Source organism: Giraffa tippelskirchi, chromosome 3, assembly GCF_054371585.1.
Source record: "Giraffa tippelskirchi isolate mGirTip1 chromosome 3, T2T-mGirTip1v1.2.pri, whole genome shotgun sequence".
Lineage (NCBI taxonomy): Eukaryota > Metazoa > Chordata > Mammalia > Artiodactyla > Giraffidae > Giraffa > Giraffa tippelskirchi.
This window is the reverse complement of record NC_137277.1, coordinates 80,753,163-80,769,968: the sequence shown is the minus strand read 5'-3', so window position 1 is coordinate 80,769,968 and position 16,806 is coordinate 80,753,163. Positions and strand designations below refer to the sequence as shown.

The following is a 16,806-nucleotide window of genomic DNA, read 5'->3' as shown; positions in this document are numbered from 1 at the left end:
CCACATTGTGACTTTCCCATTGGAACTTGGCATAAACTCCACACGTCTCCCCACTACTGATGCATCTAATACAACAGGCATAGTTGCCTGTGTCAGCCTGTTTCAGTCACTCATCTAACATGGTTAATGGTAATTGGTCAAGAGCCTTGACAAAATGCTGTTAAAGAACGCCGGATGGTGCAGCTAACTCCCTAGAACACTGGCCAGTCTGACAGAGGTGACATTTGAACGGTATCTTGAAGAATGCTTGCTTCCTCCAGAGCCAGAAGCAGAGAAATCATAGCAGAAGGAAGGGCATAACTTCTGGGTAACTTACACAGATCTTGTTTTATCAATACACTTGACTACATTGTTCTTTCCCCAATTGCACCTCATCCTCTTCATCTTATGAAAACTCTTTCATGAAAACTTGCCTTATGAAAACTCCCCCCAACCTGTTCTCTCCACAGTGAGCATTTTCTTGTACAGGAGTCTGAAGTTATCTCTAGAGTGAGTTCATTGGGCCCTCTCAATATTCCAGAACATTGATGAACACCCAAGGTTAATCCAATCTTAATGACCCATAAGCTCTGCTTTATGGCTAAACTTTGTTCCATCCTGTGTGTTCCTTAACCTCACCCCCCCAAATGCCTAAACCCCTGTGATTTAACTGATGTATATGGCTTATAATTTGAAGTGAAATGCTCTTTAGAGCTTTAAATAAGTTACACATACTGCTTTCCCTTTATTAGACAGTTTATTATTCTCAAAGGATTGCACTCAGGATAGGATTCTTTTTTCCAGACAGAAAAACACTTGTTACATACTTCCTGCTAGATCAACACTTGAGATTGTCAAAAGCTACCTTCATCACTGAAAGCTCTCTTCCTCTCTGAGGTTTTCCCTGATCTACAGAAGTAGCATTACCAGCTGGTACTGACAGATGCCAGACTTGAGGTGTTAGGTGATATATGAAAACATGAAAGGCAAAATTAAAATGGGCTCATGAAACTTATTTTCTAACCTTTTAAGCACTCATTGTTTTGTTTAAAACATTCTTGTAACTGAATTGAATGCAGTGGAAAGTTTTGTTTTAGTAATACTAATGCTTTTTCAACTACTAATTCATCTATGAATGGTTATATCAGAAGACAATACTGTGTATGACTAGAGAAAATATGGACGTGATTCATCACATATATATTTGTAAAGTTTTGCTTGTATTTTTTACCTTTGACTTTCAGAAGTAAACTAGAGGTATGTAAAGAACACAGTATCCACATTATAACGTTACTCATAGGAATGGCTGAAAACAGCAGGGCCAGAGTCAAGTCAGTAGTACTTTAATAAAATGAACAGAACCCATTATAACAACAGCTCTTTATTACATGGATTCAAATACACAGACCAATCGTGTTCTCTGAAATTTAACAACTGCATTCAATTAAAACCTGTTAGCGCATTCCTCAACACTAATTCTAAGGGGCTTCCTTTGAAATCCCTTTACAAAGCCTTGTGCAAAGAGGTTAAGCACCAGTAGTAGAGACTGTTGCTAGCAGTTTTATTTCACCACCATCAACAACAACAAACATGCAGTTTTTCCCTTCTATGTACATGGCATTGTAAAATGGGTGCTACACTCTGCCTATGGTACAAAGTTTATAAATACAATATACCAATACAAAGTTGAAGCCATTAAAAACATCTTAGTAACAACTACTAGGAGATAATTAAATCTGGAGTGTTGATGGAATCTATGAAGAGATTTAAAACCAACACACAAACTCAAACATAATAAATGTTTTACTTGGGAAGGGGTGGAAGGGGAACTTCTTAGGTGCTACTGAAGGGTTTTCTCAGTTGTTCCAAGTTTACTTTCTTTCTGCTATTATCTTTAAATACTGCAAAGCATTGTGAGCTGCATCACTCTGCGCACTGCTGCAGGAGATTCCCGAGCCATGACAGACCGTAATGGGACTGGTGGACAGTTCAGCGAGACACTGGTACTGTCCGTTGGCACTCAGTTCTTCTGCAATGACACATTCAAACATGATGATTAATGCCACATGCAGAGAAAGCAGATTTTTTTGTAAAAACAATTTTCATTACTGTCCCTCTCCCCAAGCATCCATGGTATGCTACTCCACTTATCAGGTGCTATTCTCTATTCATAAGAACCATTTAGTTCTTAAAATTAGTAAGAAGCGTTTCAAAGTCATCATTAATTCATTATCTAAAAATCATCTCAGGTTTCCTTTTCCCAAATTCATAAATAAAATATTTTTGAATGAATGGTCTCTTAATCAACCACTTTTCCTGATCATCTTTCTGCATTAATCCTCAGGTTCTACATCATTCTCAGCATATTAAGACATTGCACCTGACTCATTATTCAATCCCAAAGTAGCAGAGAAAATCAGAAGTTCCTTCAGTCTCTAAATACTCTATTTTCTCAGTAGTAGTAGCTCTGATGAGCTAGGTTCCCCCCAAGTCACTGAAGCTGGGCTAAGGGATATCAAATTCCTTACATACGATACTGATGTTAAATCAAGATACCAAACACACATGAACACACAAATTAGCCAGTTATCCACTGCATTAAAAGAAAATCCACGCTGACTTGCTTTCCAATCTGTCCACATTTGTCTATCTGAATGATCACGGGCTAGAAAAAATATAGAAGTTGATAGCTGGGATGAGATAAAGCTGTAAATTGTCCCCATTTATCTCCAGAATTGGTACACAGTGATCAAGTGGAGAGAAGATGTCTGGCCCGGCCCCCACAAACTTGGTATTTGTTCTAGAAATGTAGGTACCTTTTTATTTGTCAAGCTATCGATCAGGGCTAGTTTAACAGATATTATACCACCAGGGACTCTTCTTCTAACCTGGCTCAACTGACCAGCTATGTCATCTCAGGCAAGTTTCTCAACCTTTCTTTGTCTTACTTTCTTCACTCATATCTAAGATAATAGAAATTCCAGATGTTCAAGCTGGATTTAGAAAAGCCAGAGGAACCAGAGATCAAATTGCTGATATCTGTTGGATCATTGAGAAAATAAGAGAGTTCCAGAAAAACATCTACTTCTGCTTTATTGACTATGCCAAAGCCTTTGACTGTGTGGATCACAAGAGACTGTTGAAAATTCTTAAAGAGACAGGAATACAAGACCATCTGACCTGCCTCCTGAGAAATCTGTATCCAGGTCAAGAAGCAACAGTTAGAACTGGACATGGAACTACAGACTGCCTCCAAATCAAGAAAGGAGTAAGTCAAGGCTGTATATTGTCACCCTGCTTATTTAACTTATATGCAGAGTACATCATGCGAAATGCCAGGCTGGATGAAGCACAAGCTGGAATCAAGATTGCCCGGAGAAATATCAATAACCTCAGATATGCAGATGACACCACCCTGATGGCAGAAAGTGAAGAAGAACTAAAGAGCCTCTTGTTGCAAGTGAAAGAGGAGAGTGAAAAAGTTGGCTTAAAACTCAACATTCAGAAAACTAAGATCGTGGCATCCAGTCCCATCACTTCATGGCAGATAGATGGGGTAACAGTGGAAACAGTGACAGACTTTATTTTCTTGGGCTCCAAAATCACTGCAGATGGTGATTGCAGCCATGAAATTAAAAGATGCTTACTCCTTGGAAGGAAAGTTATGACCAACCTAGACAGCATATTAAAAAGCAGAGACACTACTTTGCCAACAAAGGTCGGTCTAGTCAAACCTATGGTTTTTCCAGTAGTCATGTATGGATGTAAGAGTTGGACTATAAAGAAAGCTGAAGGCTGAAGAACTGATACTTTTGAACTGTGGTGTTGGAGAAGACTCTTGAGAGTTCCTTGGACTGCAAAGAGATCTAACCAGTCAATCCTAAAGGAAATCAGTCCTGAATACTCACTGGAAGGACTGATGCTGAAGCTGCAACTCCAATCCTTTGGCCACGTGATGTGAAGAACTGACTCATTTGAAAAGACCCTGATTCTAGGCAAGATTGAAGGCAGGAGGAGAAGCGGATGACAGAGGATGAGATGGTTGGATGGCATCACCTATTTGATGGACATAAGTTCGAGCAAGCTCCGGGAGTTGGTGATGGACAGGGAAGGCTGGCATGCTGCATGCAGTCCATGAGGTCACCAAGAGTCAGACATGACTGAGTGACTGAACTGAAGATAATAGAATGTACTTCATAGGATTAGTTTGAAGATTCTGTGACTGGAAATATGTAATGCCCCTAGAACAGTGCCTGGCACACAGTAACTCTATAAATCTTTGCTATTGTTGTTTATTATTACAACTGTACAGATGTTATCTCTCTTTTTATTATTTATAAGAATGGGATACATCAGTGATACATATTACCACTCTGGTAACTGTATATGGTCCGAATCCTCTATTATAATAGACGTTTTGTTTGTCAAACATATTTTGAAAAGAAACAGGTTTTGGGACAAGCCAAAGAAAAAAAAATCATACCTATATCCAAATATGTTATATTAAAACCTTGTTCCTTTGCAATTTCACTAAGCAGCTGGATGTAATCTGTATTTGGAATACTGAGGAGGCTTCTTTTCAGTAAGTTGATCTTTTCACCAGGAGAATTCCTTAAGGAATGCCAAGTACAACCTAAAGAATGCCCTACCATATTTGTCTGAAAAACAGAGATTAACATTAAGACTCTTGGGTTGGGTTTGAATGCTACTATGAGTATTAATTAAGCAATCAATACTTTATGAAGCATATTTAAATGAATACCATTTGATTAACTTTCCAGTTTAAACTAGACAGCACTAATAAGCTCACACATTTATCAAACAACACAATATTAAAGAAAAAAGAATGTGCAATGAAATACTGGAAGTATTTCAGAATACTTTTGTGTAGCATAACGGTCTTGTTACTATGTGTAACACATTTAAGAGCGTGATAAACAAATCTGCAAATACAGCTGACCCATGAACAATGTCACATGCTATCTTCCTATATGGACTGGCATCTGTACTTATCCTCTGTCTATTCCAATACAAATTTCAATGTTATCAAGTTTCATAAATTTTGTTATTCAAAATACACAGATAACAAAAAATCAAGTAATACAGAATTATAAAAGCAACAATCCCCATACCTACCTTCAGTCCCCTTTCCAGAAGCAATAATTTTCAACTTTTTATTTTTGATTATTCTGGTGGTTACCTTTGTAACAGAAGTGAGAAAGCTATTGATCTTGTGTATTAATTTTTGATCAGTTACCTTGATGAATTCTCTTATTATTTCTAGTAGTTTTTCTCTAGGGCTTTATAGGGGTACAGTTATATTATTTGTAGTTAATGATTATTTTTATCTCCTCTTATTTCCAACCTCTTATTGTTTTCTCTTCTCTGGTTACGTTGGTTGATACTTCTAGAACAAGGTTTAAAAAAATGGTATCAGTGGGTATCCTTGCCTTATTTCTGAAATTAATGGGAATGGATATAACATATAAACATGTACCCAAGATTTTGATTTTTTTTCCAAGGTATATATTTAATTTTTTAAAAATCTTTTAAAAAATATTTATTTGTCTGTGTTAGGTCTTAGTTGCAGCACCTAGGATCCTCAATTTTGTGGTGGCATGCAGGATCTTAGTTGCGACGTACAAGACCTAGTTCCCTGACCAGGGATCGAACACCTGAGGTACATATTTTAAATCACAATAGGGATATTTTAGAAGCATTTATCAGTAGTGACTACCCAATATTTTTTTGGCATCTATTGAGAGGATTATATTTTCCTTCTTTGACCCATTAATATAATTAATTATAGCAACAGATTTACCAATGTTGAAACACCATTGCGGTCCTAAATAAATTTATATAGAAATTTCTCTCACATTATATATATTGCCTGGAAGAGTTTAAACAGCACTGAAGATTATCTCTTCCTTGAAGATTTAACAGAACTCACCTGCAACCTAACTGTTTTGTGACTGTGGTGTCATCTCTGATCCAGTCTTAAATGAAAGGAATGCAATGTTTTATATTTTTCTATTAAAAAAGTGAAACCAAAATTGTATTACTTACCTAGATATAGTTGTTTCTTCCTACAGAACGAGCCCTTTTTTTAAAATCATAGGCTTAGGACACTCCTATAGTTTTCACTTCTCATTTCATACCTAACCTCTTATTCTCAGATAATGGACCATCATACATACCTACCTACATTTTGTGTAGCCCAATCTCATGCTCTGTATCTGAATGCCCAGTTGCCTACTCAAATCTTCACTTAGCTACTCCACAGACACTTCAAATTCAATATATCCTACATTTAACTCATTATCTGCTCCCCCTTAAACCCTACTCACCTTCTGTGTTCCCCATGTTACTGAATGGTACCACCATCTAGGTAGCTGCCAAACTAAAACTGTTTACTTCTTCCTTTTTCCCCACTCTCTACATCCAGTTATTATGCCCCAATTCACTTCAGTTTTCTAAGTGAGTTTTAAATTGATCATTTCAATTGCTACTACCTTTGTCTAGGTCACCATCATGTCTCATCTGCTTTTCTGTAACAGCATTATAGCAGGTCTCTATGACTCTAATATTCATTCATCCACCATAATGCAGCCAGTCATTCTCTTCTAATGTATAAATTAGACCTGTCCTTCCTATATTAAATTTATTTAATGACTTTACACTACCTTCAGGATAAAGTTCAATCTCCTGAACATAGTGCTCCCTGCAAGATTCAATCCTTCTTTACCTTTCCTGCCTCATTGTTTGAGACTCCCTCCCTCCAAATTCAATGCTCCAGCCATCCAAAATTACTCTGGATCACATGAGTGTTTCACTCCTGGTCTTTGTACATGGTCGTTCTTCTCTCTGGAATTCTTTCCACTGCTGTCATCCTATAGGTCTCAGCTATTACTTCCTCTAGTTAAGTCTTCCTGAAGCACTATCTTGGTTGGATCTTTCTTCTATGTTCCCAAGAAGTCCTTGTAAGGCCCAGTCTGTAGGGTTCTTTTCTCTCTCAGTAGGCTGGCTGCAAACTCCTTACGGCCAGAGACTATCTTATTCACTATATACCAGTATCTGGCATAAATCTGGGCACACATTATGACTTTCCTAAATGTGTGCTGAGTGGATAAAGGAATGGATGTCAAGAGATGGGAGTGAAATGTCAATCTGAAGGCAAAAACAGCACTACTGACGTACCATCTTTAGAAACCATCATACTATTCTGAATTTGACTGTGCTTCCCAAGCTCTCTTTCCTGGCCACCCCTGTGACTCGGGCTCACATAGAGCAAGCAGCTAAAAACTGGGGTAGTGTATTACTCAACAGTTGAGAGATTTGTGAAAAACTGCGACTCTGTCGTATACCTATACAAAATGAAATCTACAGAAGTTTCTGACAGCAACACGTGTGTAATCCCATTAACATCACAGACCTCTGATCGTTACTCACCAATGAAACGTGGTTCTCTGGAGAAATATTACTGAATTTGGCAAGAAATTTCTCAGCAGCATTTCTCTTGGCTTGTTTCTTTGATGCCCCTTTTCCTAAATAAAGGAAAAAACAGTAGCAGGTTAGAAAATAGATTAGTGTCCACAGAGAATGGCTAAATGTTTAAAGTGCTATGTTTGATCAGAGAACGATCTCATGGTTTTTATATACTATTCTTTTACTGACCTGACATCTTTACTTGTTCTGTTTCATGCAGCTATTAACTGTTACATTTTTGAAGGCATTTCTTTAGCAGTTTACCTTTAATAGTTAAACTTTCTGTTTTTCTTCAACAGATGTCTCTCCCTATGTCTAGCTTTAATGAACCGTATTTGGTTTAATTCTGACTAAATATTCAAACTTACCAAGGTACATTTGAATTATATCTCCCATCTTTCAATGTCTACTTCTGGCTTATAATCTCCTGCACACTGATAACTATGTGGAATTTCTTCAACATGAATAAGAAGGGCATAGGAGAGGCTGGAGTTGAAAGGTACCATAAATATAATCTATTTCCATGTTTAGAGATTTAAAAACTCAGGCCTAGGCATGGAGATAAAGCAATTTGCCTAACCTTGCAAATTAAGGACTGCATCAAGAACAGAGGTGAGGTTTCTGCTTCTGGCTCAGGGCTTTCTGCACTGACCCACACTACCTCTTGGGGGCAAACAGCTGCTTAGTACTTCAGACTAATATCTAGCCAACTTAAAATTCCATTTCAAGCCACTTTTAAAATGATAAAAACATGCAAGAGAAATTAAAATAGAAATCCTTAGGAGTACTTTATTAAGCGACTTTTCTCCTCATAATTTGTGGCCTTTACAACATCGAAGTTGCTATAATACAAAAGGTTAATTTCTACTTTATTTTTATTTCACTATCAGCCCCTTTGGAGAAGGAAATGGTAACCCACTCGAGTATTCTTGCCTAGAGAATTCCATGGACAGAGGAGCCTGGGGGGGTCGCACCAGAGTTGGACACGACTGAAGCGACTTAGCATGCATGCATGCATTGGAGAAGGAAATGGCAACCCACTCCAGTATTCTTGCCTGGAGAATCCCAGGGACAGAGGAGCCTGGTGGGCTGCCAGCTATGGGGTCGCACAGAGTTGGACACAACTAAAGCGGGTTAGCAGCAGCAGCCTCTTATCAATTATCTTCTTTTTAAATGTAATCTTCTCCTAGTCCTCTGTCTTCTAGAATAGCTACTGAAGCTCCAAGAGATTTACTACTGCTTTTTTCTCCAAAATGATGTTTAAGTCCCTATTATATCAATGAAGACTGTTTAAAGAGTCAATTATTTATTTGTATTTCCATTATCAACTCATGATTTTTTTTAAAAAATCAAATTAAGAAGTATTCTTAAGCCAACTATTTATACTTATTAATAAATTCAACAGCAGAAAGTTAGAGACAGTAAACTAGGAGTGTGTCAGTTTTTTTTTCCCCCAAAGAAGTATTTGAGATGAAATCACAGCAGAAATTTTTTTATCCTCTCAAAATATTTCACAGGTCTTCAACTGTATCAGAGTAGAAAGAAACAAATACCAGTTTCCATGAATGACTCAAGCCTGCAAATTGTGGTATATTCTCTCTTATGAGCAGGTCCTCCCTCCTGGGAAAGGGTATATTCAGGAAGTCTCCAGCCATGATGAATAGCCAATTCCTAGAAAATCGAGATGAGCCTTTAGTAGTAATTTTTACTATGCAATGGCTCAATCACATTAATGATATTCTCTCATGGTTTTGATCCCATTTCTAGTTATATGTTTGCAGAGAATAATGACATTCTGCAGTATTTATTAAAAAAAAGAGAAGGTCCTCTATTCCCACAGATATTACTGCATTTTACATTTTACAAGCCCACAATACCAAAACTGAAGCAGTTTCCTGCTGTGAATGGTGCTCTTCCGTTAAGCTATAGTGAGCTGGTTATCAAAGAGGTCAGACAGAAGTATAGGCTACTCTCACCCTCTTTGGGAACATGGGAGAGGACATTACAGTTCTCATGGCCATCAATCCCTAAAATCTCTTCCTAGCTAACCTTCTATACCCATAGCTGCCTAACTGACTGCATTCGCTCAAGAGCAGGTGAGGAGCAGAGAGCAAACACACACACTGGATGAGACTGAGGAAAGAAGGGGAAGAAAACTACAGAAAAACTCATAGAGCAGGGAAGAGATCAAATGACTGGCTGGATAACAGGGAGGGGAGCTGTCCAACAGAGCACATGGATAATCTGCAAGAAGGATGTTCTCACAGAGAAATTCAAAGCTGAATATATTTTTTGGTAGAATAAGCAAGTAAGTGGATGACTTCCCTTGTCCTGTGTTAGGTAAATCAATTTGGGTTCTTTATAGTCTTCTGTTTCAACAGAAGTAGAAAGAGATTTGTCACAAGAGTGGCAAGAAATATTCTTAAAATACAAAACACTCTACCCATGTGCATTGAGGTCCTGTTGATCTCAAATGAGAATTCCACAAACCAAAGGCAGATACTGTATATGTAAGAAAATCCAAAACATAAATAAATATGAAAATAACTTCAAGTTAGAACTTTAATATCTAATGATCATAACTTGGAACACAAAATGTGGTACCATCTACTCTTTAAAATATTAATTCCTTCTCTTAGCTCTTATGATATTATCAATATTTATGACTTTTTTTTCCAGTATACAAAAAGTTAAGCATGGAAAAACCGTGCCACTTACCTGTAATGACCCAATAGGATTAAGCTGGTTCTTTGGTTGCTTAGAAGGGTCAGGCATTAAGGGATCAGGAACTGCAAAGCTGAACATTTTTATAAAGGGTTATAAAACAAAATAATCTTCCCCAAATTATTAAATAAAGAATAAGCATTTTCTATTTAGCTCTCCATGGCTTTGCTCTTGGCATTCCTTCTACATGGAATACCCTTTTCACCCACCTCTTCTATGGAAATCTGATCTATACCTCAGCCAAGGTACACCTCAAATGCAACTTTTTCTCAGAAGCCTATTCTTTTACCCTAATGGGACATAATTTCTCCCTTCTTTGAACCATTGTAACATTTGGTTTGATACTTTCTTAAGCAATTATGTTACCATTAAGTTGTACCCTCTTATAAATACATGCTATTTGTCTATCCATCACCATACCTCTCTCCTGTTCAGACTGTAAAATCCTTGATGGTAGGGCCTATGTATTACTTACCTTCATAAGCCTTGCTGTGCTTTATATAAAACAGATGCTCAATAAAAAACGTATTTAAATAAATATACTATTGTTACAACCACACAAAAAGGGAGGACTAACAGGATGTTTAGCTTGGCAGTGTAAACCACACAGATCATAAATGTAGCTTTTTCATCCAGATAATTATAGAAGAAAGACTTGGCTTGATCTACCATCTGCTCTACCTAGGATAATCTTCCTAAGATTTATGCATGTGTGCTCAGTTGCTACATTGTGTCCAACTCTTTGCAACCCCATGGACTGTAGCCTGTCAGGCTCCTCTGTCTGTGGGATTTCCCAGGCAAGAATCCTGGAGGGGGCTGCCATTCCCTATTGCAGGGGATCTTCCTGACCCAGCGATCAAATCCGCATCTCCTGCATTGCAGGTGGGTTTTTTTTTTTTTTTTTGATGGCTGGCATGAATCTGATTTGAACATGTAGGGACTGTGATTAAGGAAAGAGAGAACAACCTCTTCTGTGTGAACTTACTAGTTACTTGGATGATGGGTGTCTAACGTGGAACAAGCTGCATTTCAAGATTACTGCCACCTTGGCAGCTAGAGTCATTTCTTCCATTACCAATGAGGTTGTCATCGCCACTTACTTAAGTTTCTTTTCTACCTGCCAGAATTTTAAGCTTTACATAGGCTGATGAGATACAAACATTCATTTACAATGCTGTACACTGAAGGTACCCAAATAATTGTGATGGAGAAGTGAGAAAGTCTCTTTATCTTATCAGGCCACTTTAGGCCTGATTTATAGCTGAGTGATTTCCATCTTATCTGTCAACAAGCACAAATACATAGTAAAGTTTATTAGCCTTTTTTTGAGGACAAAGTGCCTGTGTGCAGAAAGGACACTCTGTATGTTCATTTCTACAAATATATGCAACACTCTGAGTTGACCTTTGGGTTGCACAAAAATGGCATGGCCATCACCAGCAAGGAGAAAATCTAAAACCCACCATGCCATCTGGCATGTCCAGAAAACTAGCATAAAGCAGTTATAATGTATGACCCTAGAGAATCAAACATCATGTTATGAGATCCAAGGCTTTCACTGGTTGGTTCTAAACGACCTGAACAGTTTAGAACTACTAAGTACACAGGAAGAACGCTGCAGGAGAACCTAAACATATCCATAAACAGAAAGTTTTTCTAGGGCTGGGAAACAAAAAAACCCATCCTAAATTCTCACAGGCCTCTGCTGTCAGCTATAAGCAGATATACCAGATTGCACTCCCAAGTATACTTGAATGCATGTAAAGGGAAGAATTTGAAGGCAAAACATGCTCCTCTTGGATGTGCCCATTAGAAACCAAAAGATACCACTTTACGATACAAGAGATGCTCCAGGACCACTGCTCCTTCCAAAAACAACTAATGTGATAACAAATTTATTTTGGAAAGATATGTCAAGAATAAACACCCCATTTAGCATCCTCATATTTGGTATACGTTCTCTAGTAGAAGGAAATCTCTTTGTCTCCTTACAAATTCAAATTTCCAAAAGAGTACTTTTAGCTGATATTTTTCTGTCTCATACTTTGTTTTCTTCAGTGTAGAAACAAAACTCTTAATACAGTAAGATATTTGTCAGAAGCACTCTGGTTTTTCTACTCCTGTACCTCATCTGGAAAAAAGAAAAAAACCTAGTTTATGAGAGCCTTCATCTAATAATGCTGTTTAGTGGCTAAATCATGTCTGACTCTTGCAACCCCCTGGACTGTAGCCCACCAGGCTCCCGTGTCCATGGGATTTCCCAGGCAAGAATGATGGAGTGGGGTGCCACTTCCTTCTTTGCCATCTAATAAAAGCTGGATTTAATTTCTTACGGATAAAGTGTCTTTAGGGGATGACAGGTCTTCACAAGGAGATAGAATTTTATTAACAGAGCTAGACACTATCAACTGTTTACTTTGTTGCTTTTGTGACATGTTCAAACTTTTAATCTTACCTCAGCCATGATATTTTTGAGCTGCAGAATACAAAGAAATTTAGCTCACCAAATACTTGCATTGGCTTTCAAAATGTTTATGGCAGCCTCTGCAGCTCTATGTTTCGCCAGCTTCTTACTTGTACCTTCACCTGAATTAAGGTTAAAAAAAAAACCAAACAACAAAAACAACTCTTTACATGCTGAAAAAATGTGAGGCTTGCATAGAGGTTTGCATAGTACAAAACAAAGTCACTACACGTATTATATATACACACTAGGTAATAAAAACATATACTGCATAGTTATACATTGAAATAAAATACCATAAAAATTAACATATTAAAAATCCCTTTGATTTTAAAAGTGCTAAGTATTTAATTCTAAGTATACTTGTATAAAAATCTTTATTGTATCTACTTTGTACATGTTTATTATATAAAAGGATAATACAGTAGACTGTCACAATGTATGCTAAAGAAAGGCAACTTACTTCCATTATTCCTAGAGAGGAAATTCTTCTATAGCAAGAAATTTTCTTTAAAGGAGGCACTTACAGCAACATTATTGAACAGCAAAATGTGCACATTTTACTCTAATAGCCCCTCCTATGCTGCTACTGCTAAGCCACTTCAGTCATGTCCGACTCTGTGGGACCCCACAGATGGCAGCCCACCAGGCTCCGCCGTCCCTGGGATTCTCCAGGCAAGAATACTGGAGTGGGTTGCCATTTCCTTCTCCAGAGCATGAAAGGGAAAAGTGAAAGTGAAGCCACTCAGTCGTGTCCGACTCTTAGTGACCCCATGGACTGTAGCCTACTAGGCTCCTCCGTCCATGGGATTTTCCAGGCAAGAGTACTGGAGTGGGGTGCCATTGCCTTCTCCAATACTGGATGAAATCCCTCTGCTTGGCTAAGCAGTCACTAGCTACCTGTTGGATACAGTGGGGGAAGGTTTGTACAGGGAATGTGAGAGATTACACTGTTACATGTCTTTCATACAATCTGTATCCCTTACATGGGTAGCTAAGGGGGTAGAAGAGACCAGGCCTGACTAATAATCACTGAGAGGGATGCCTAATTTCAGTAAGGAATCACACAAGTAAATTATAAATTCAGTCTTTTTTCTTCTGAGTTCAAACTAGGTGTTGAGAACCTGTCCAAAGTTGTGTCAGAATGGTAATATCCATTCCTCTGATGCAGAGGAAAGAAAGGGCACATGGAATAAATGTCAGGTGTGGTTCTCAAGCATCAGACAATACAGAAACCACACTCATTTATCCATTCACATAGGTATTATGGATAGTGTATTCCTTTGAAAAATGTGGGCATTAGGAGCACTGACGCTCTGCACTGAAATATGTGGCAATTAGGGGCACCGACCCTCTGCATTGAAAATTCACACATAATTTACAGTCAGCCCTCCATATCTGTGGTTCCTCCATTTCTAGATTCCTCGGTAACTGCCACCAGAGTCAACAAACTGTGAATTGTGTGGTCTTGTAGTACTTACTACTGAAAAAGATTGACATCTAAGTGGACCTGTGCAATTCAAACCATGTTGTTCAAGAGATAACCGTAGTAGAGAACTAAGCAGAGTCCCTGTCCTTAAAGAGCATACAGCCTAATGTGTGAGATTTTGTCTATAAAAAAGATGTCTGAAGTATGAAGCATCACAGTAGGCCTAAGTGCAGGTTGTAGGGTAGCCTACAGAAGGGGTAGCTCCCCTACTCTTAGTAAGGACGCAGAAGGGTTTCATGAAGGAGGAGACAACTAAACAAGGATCTGGAAGATCAGTAAGTCAGTGAGGTGAACAGAGCTGGGGGATTAGGAAGAGAACTGTAGGCAGAGAAAGAGCAACTGTGAAGGCTGAGAGGCAACCCAGAGCATGGTGTTCTCAAGCCCCAAGTTGTTGGGACAGTACGAGCTTGAAGGAGGGAACTTTGAGATAAAAGGTCAGAGAGTTGAAGGGCAGAAGGAGAGATCAAAGAACAGTCTCCTCAATTGTGCTTCTCTAACTTTAGGACTTGCCTGGGAATTTTGTTAGAACACATACTAAGAGTAGGTGTGGGCTGGGGCCCAACAGTCTGTGCTTCTTTCAAGTGCCTGGGTGATAGCAAGGCTGCTGGTGACCACACTTTGTGAAGTAAGGTTGTCAGTCATGTGAAGAAATTTGTATTCATCCAGAGGGTGATGGGAAAACCACTGGATGGATTTTAAGAGTTTGAATACTTCAAATGAACAAGTTTGAATGCCAGAAAAAACACTCTGGTTTTTGTGTGGAAAATGGATACCACAAGACTGCAGCTATATTCCAAGTGGCTCAGATAAGAGAAACAGGAAGATGAGAGAAGACGACAGATTCAAGAGATATTTAGGAAGTAGGATCTGGTGGCATAACGGACAACATAAAGAGGGAGGAGAAGGAATCAAGAAGGTGAAACTCAAATCTCTACTGTGAGCAAATGAATGATAGTGGTGCCTATACTGAACTGGGGAATGCAGGGGAAATGGATTTGAGAGAGAAGATGGATTCAGTCTGGGACAATGAGAGATGGAGGTGTCTTCGGGTCATCCAAGCAAAAATGCCTAGCAAACTCAGGCTGATGGCATTTTTCTGTAACTGCGCCTGGGCTAAAGACAGAGATTTCAGAATTATTAGCCGTTAGATAGTATTTGAAACCATGGAGGCAGATAAGCTTGCACAGAAGACAGGACAGTGTGAGAAGGCTAGGGGGGCTAAGCAGTTGCCACAGGTTGTTAATCTCTCACATAAAACACACTGAGGGGGGAAAAATGCTTCTTTTTCTTGAATTTTCACTGAATACTTAAAGACAGACCAGCTAAAGCAGTAGTGCAATGTTGAGTCTGGTGTTTATATGAGAAACTTCCAGCTAGAATCTAACTACAATCCACCTGCCCCACATAGACAAAAAAGTTTCTTAAAAGGACTTCAATGAAAATAGCAGACTCCAGATTTTCATGGACACAAATGATGCCTTCAGGCTACCAGATGGTGGAACTTCAGCCTTCTTACTGAATTTCTTTCTTGGCATTCTTCCAAATTAAATTTAGTATTCAATATTTCATGTTTGCAATTAAATAGATACATAAGAAGTAAAATGTCTGCATTTACAAATGGGCTACTTCAGTGATCATTTGCTGAAGCTCAATGACCATAATCTGAATTTTGAAACTTCGCTGCCATGTGACCTTGGGCATGTTTCTTATAATCTCTCTGGACCTATTTCCTCATATATAATAAAGGTGATAATATCTTATTAAAATATCTGTACAGTGTCAGGAACTAGAAGCTACTATGCAATACACTGTAGTTGAGCCTTCTGCCTTCCTCATTTTGCTTGGATACAGAACCAAGTGTGGTACAGTGGACCCAGAGTGCCAAACTGTACAAAGAGGGGAGCAGGTCAGAAAATTCTGAGGTCATGCCTACTGGCATCTGCTATAACCTATGGAATTTGACAGCACCTTCTGATTCAGCTATGGCTGCTCCAAGAACCTTTCCTGCTTCTCCCTAATTCTTGGAAGAACCTTAGGAGGATCTTATGGTATGTTTCTGAGCTTCTCTTGATATCTGGGAAAGAGAAAATTAGGGAGAGAATCAGAAAGTTGCAAAGTCCCAATGACCTGAGAAAGGCATCAGTTTCAAGAGACTGCTCCTTACTGACGTCTCTGGCGAAAAGGGCACTTTTTCCGAACGGAGAAGCAATATCCAAGTATGGACCACCAGCCCACATGGTCATGGGGTTAATACAGACCTGTGCAGGTTATGTCACCAACGGTTACTCTGAAGGTGAAAGTGGGCACGTGTATTTGCACATCGGATCTTTCACATTCATAAACCGGGATGTTCTTGGTCTTCATGCCGTATTCGTGTAATACCTGAATTGGTGTTTTCCCTGGCTTAGCTGTAATCATCTTTCCCAAACTGCAAAAACCAGAAAAAGCTGTGCGTTGCATGTCAAAGCGGGGAGGGAAGCAGAAGCAACCAGACTAGTTTTAACAGCCATCACCGGTGACGCCGGATATACCGAGCTCCCGGTCGGATAGGGTTAGAGCTGGCGAGGCGCGCCAGTCTCCGGGCCCCGCTGCGGAGGTCTTAAAGGAGATAACTTGAATGCAGGTAGGAGGGATTCGCAGGGGAATCGAGAGGTGCGGCGGATGC

The 16,806-nt window shown here is 38.9% G+C and overlaps 1 protein-coding gene across 8 annotated transcripts in view; it reads right to left on the bottom strand.

The window, feature by feature from the left end:
* Positions 1-1,344: 1,344 nt before the first annotated feature.
* Positions 1,345-16,806, bottom strand: part of PRKRA (protein activator of interferon induced protein kinase EIF2AK2) — a 15,989-nt gene continuing 527 nt past the window's right edge. Inside the window, exons 2-8 of one of the 8 annotated variants that reach the window (XM_081579511.1) lie at positions 16,110-16,569; positions 12,693-12,774; positions 10,183-10,261; positions 9,018-9,135; positions 7,429-7,523; positions 4,463-4,637; positions 1,345-2,008 (exon numbers count right to left, since the gene is read on the bottom strand). In XM_081579511.1, the coding sequence (XP_081435637.1) occupies positions 1,851-2,008; positions 4,463-4,637; positions 7,429-7,523; positions 9,018-9,135; positions 10,183-10,239 (603 nt within the window). In that variant the 5' untranslated portion in view covers positions 10,240-10,261; positions 12,693-12,774; positions 16,110-16,569 and the 3' untranslated portion in view covers positions 1,345-1,850. Of the gene's footprint in view, positions 2,009-4,462; positions 4,638-7,428; positions 7,524-9,017; positions 9,136-10,182; positions 10,262-11,173; positions 12,775-16,109; positions 16,570-16,806 lie in introns of all 8 variants that reach the window. The other 7 variants (XM_081579514.1, XM_081579509.1, XM_081579513.1 and 4 more) reach the window with 7 other exon arrangements.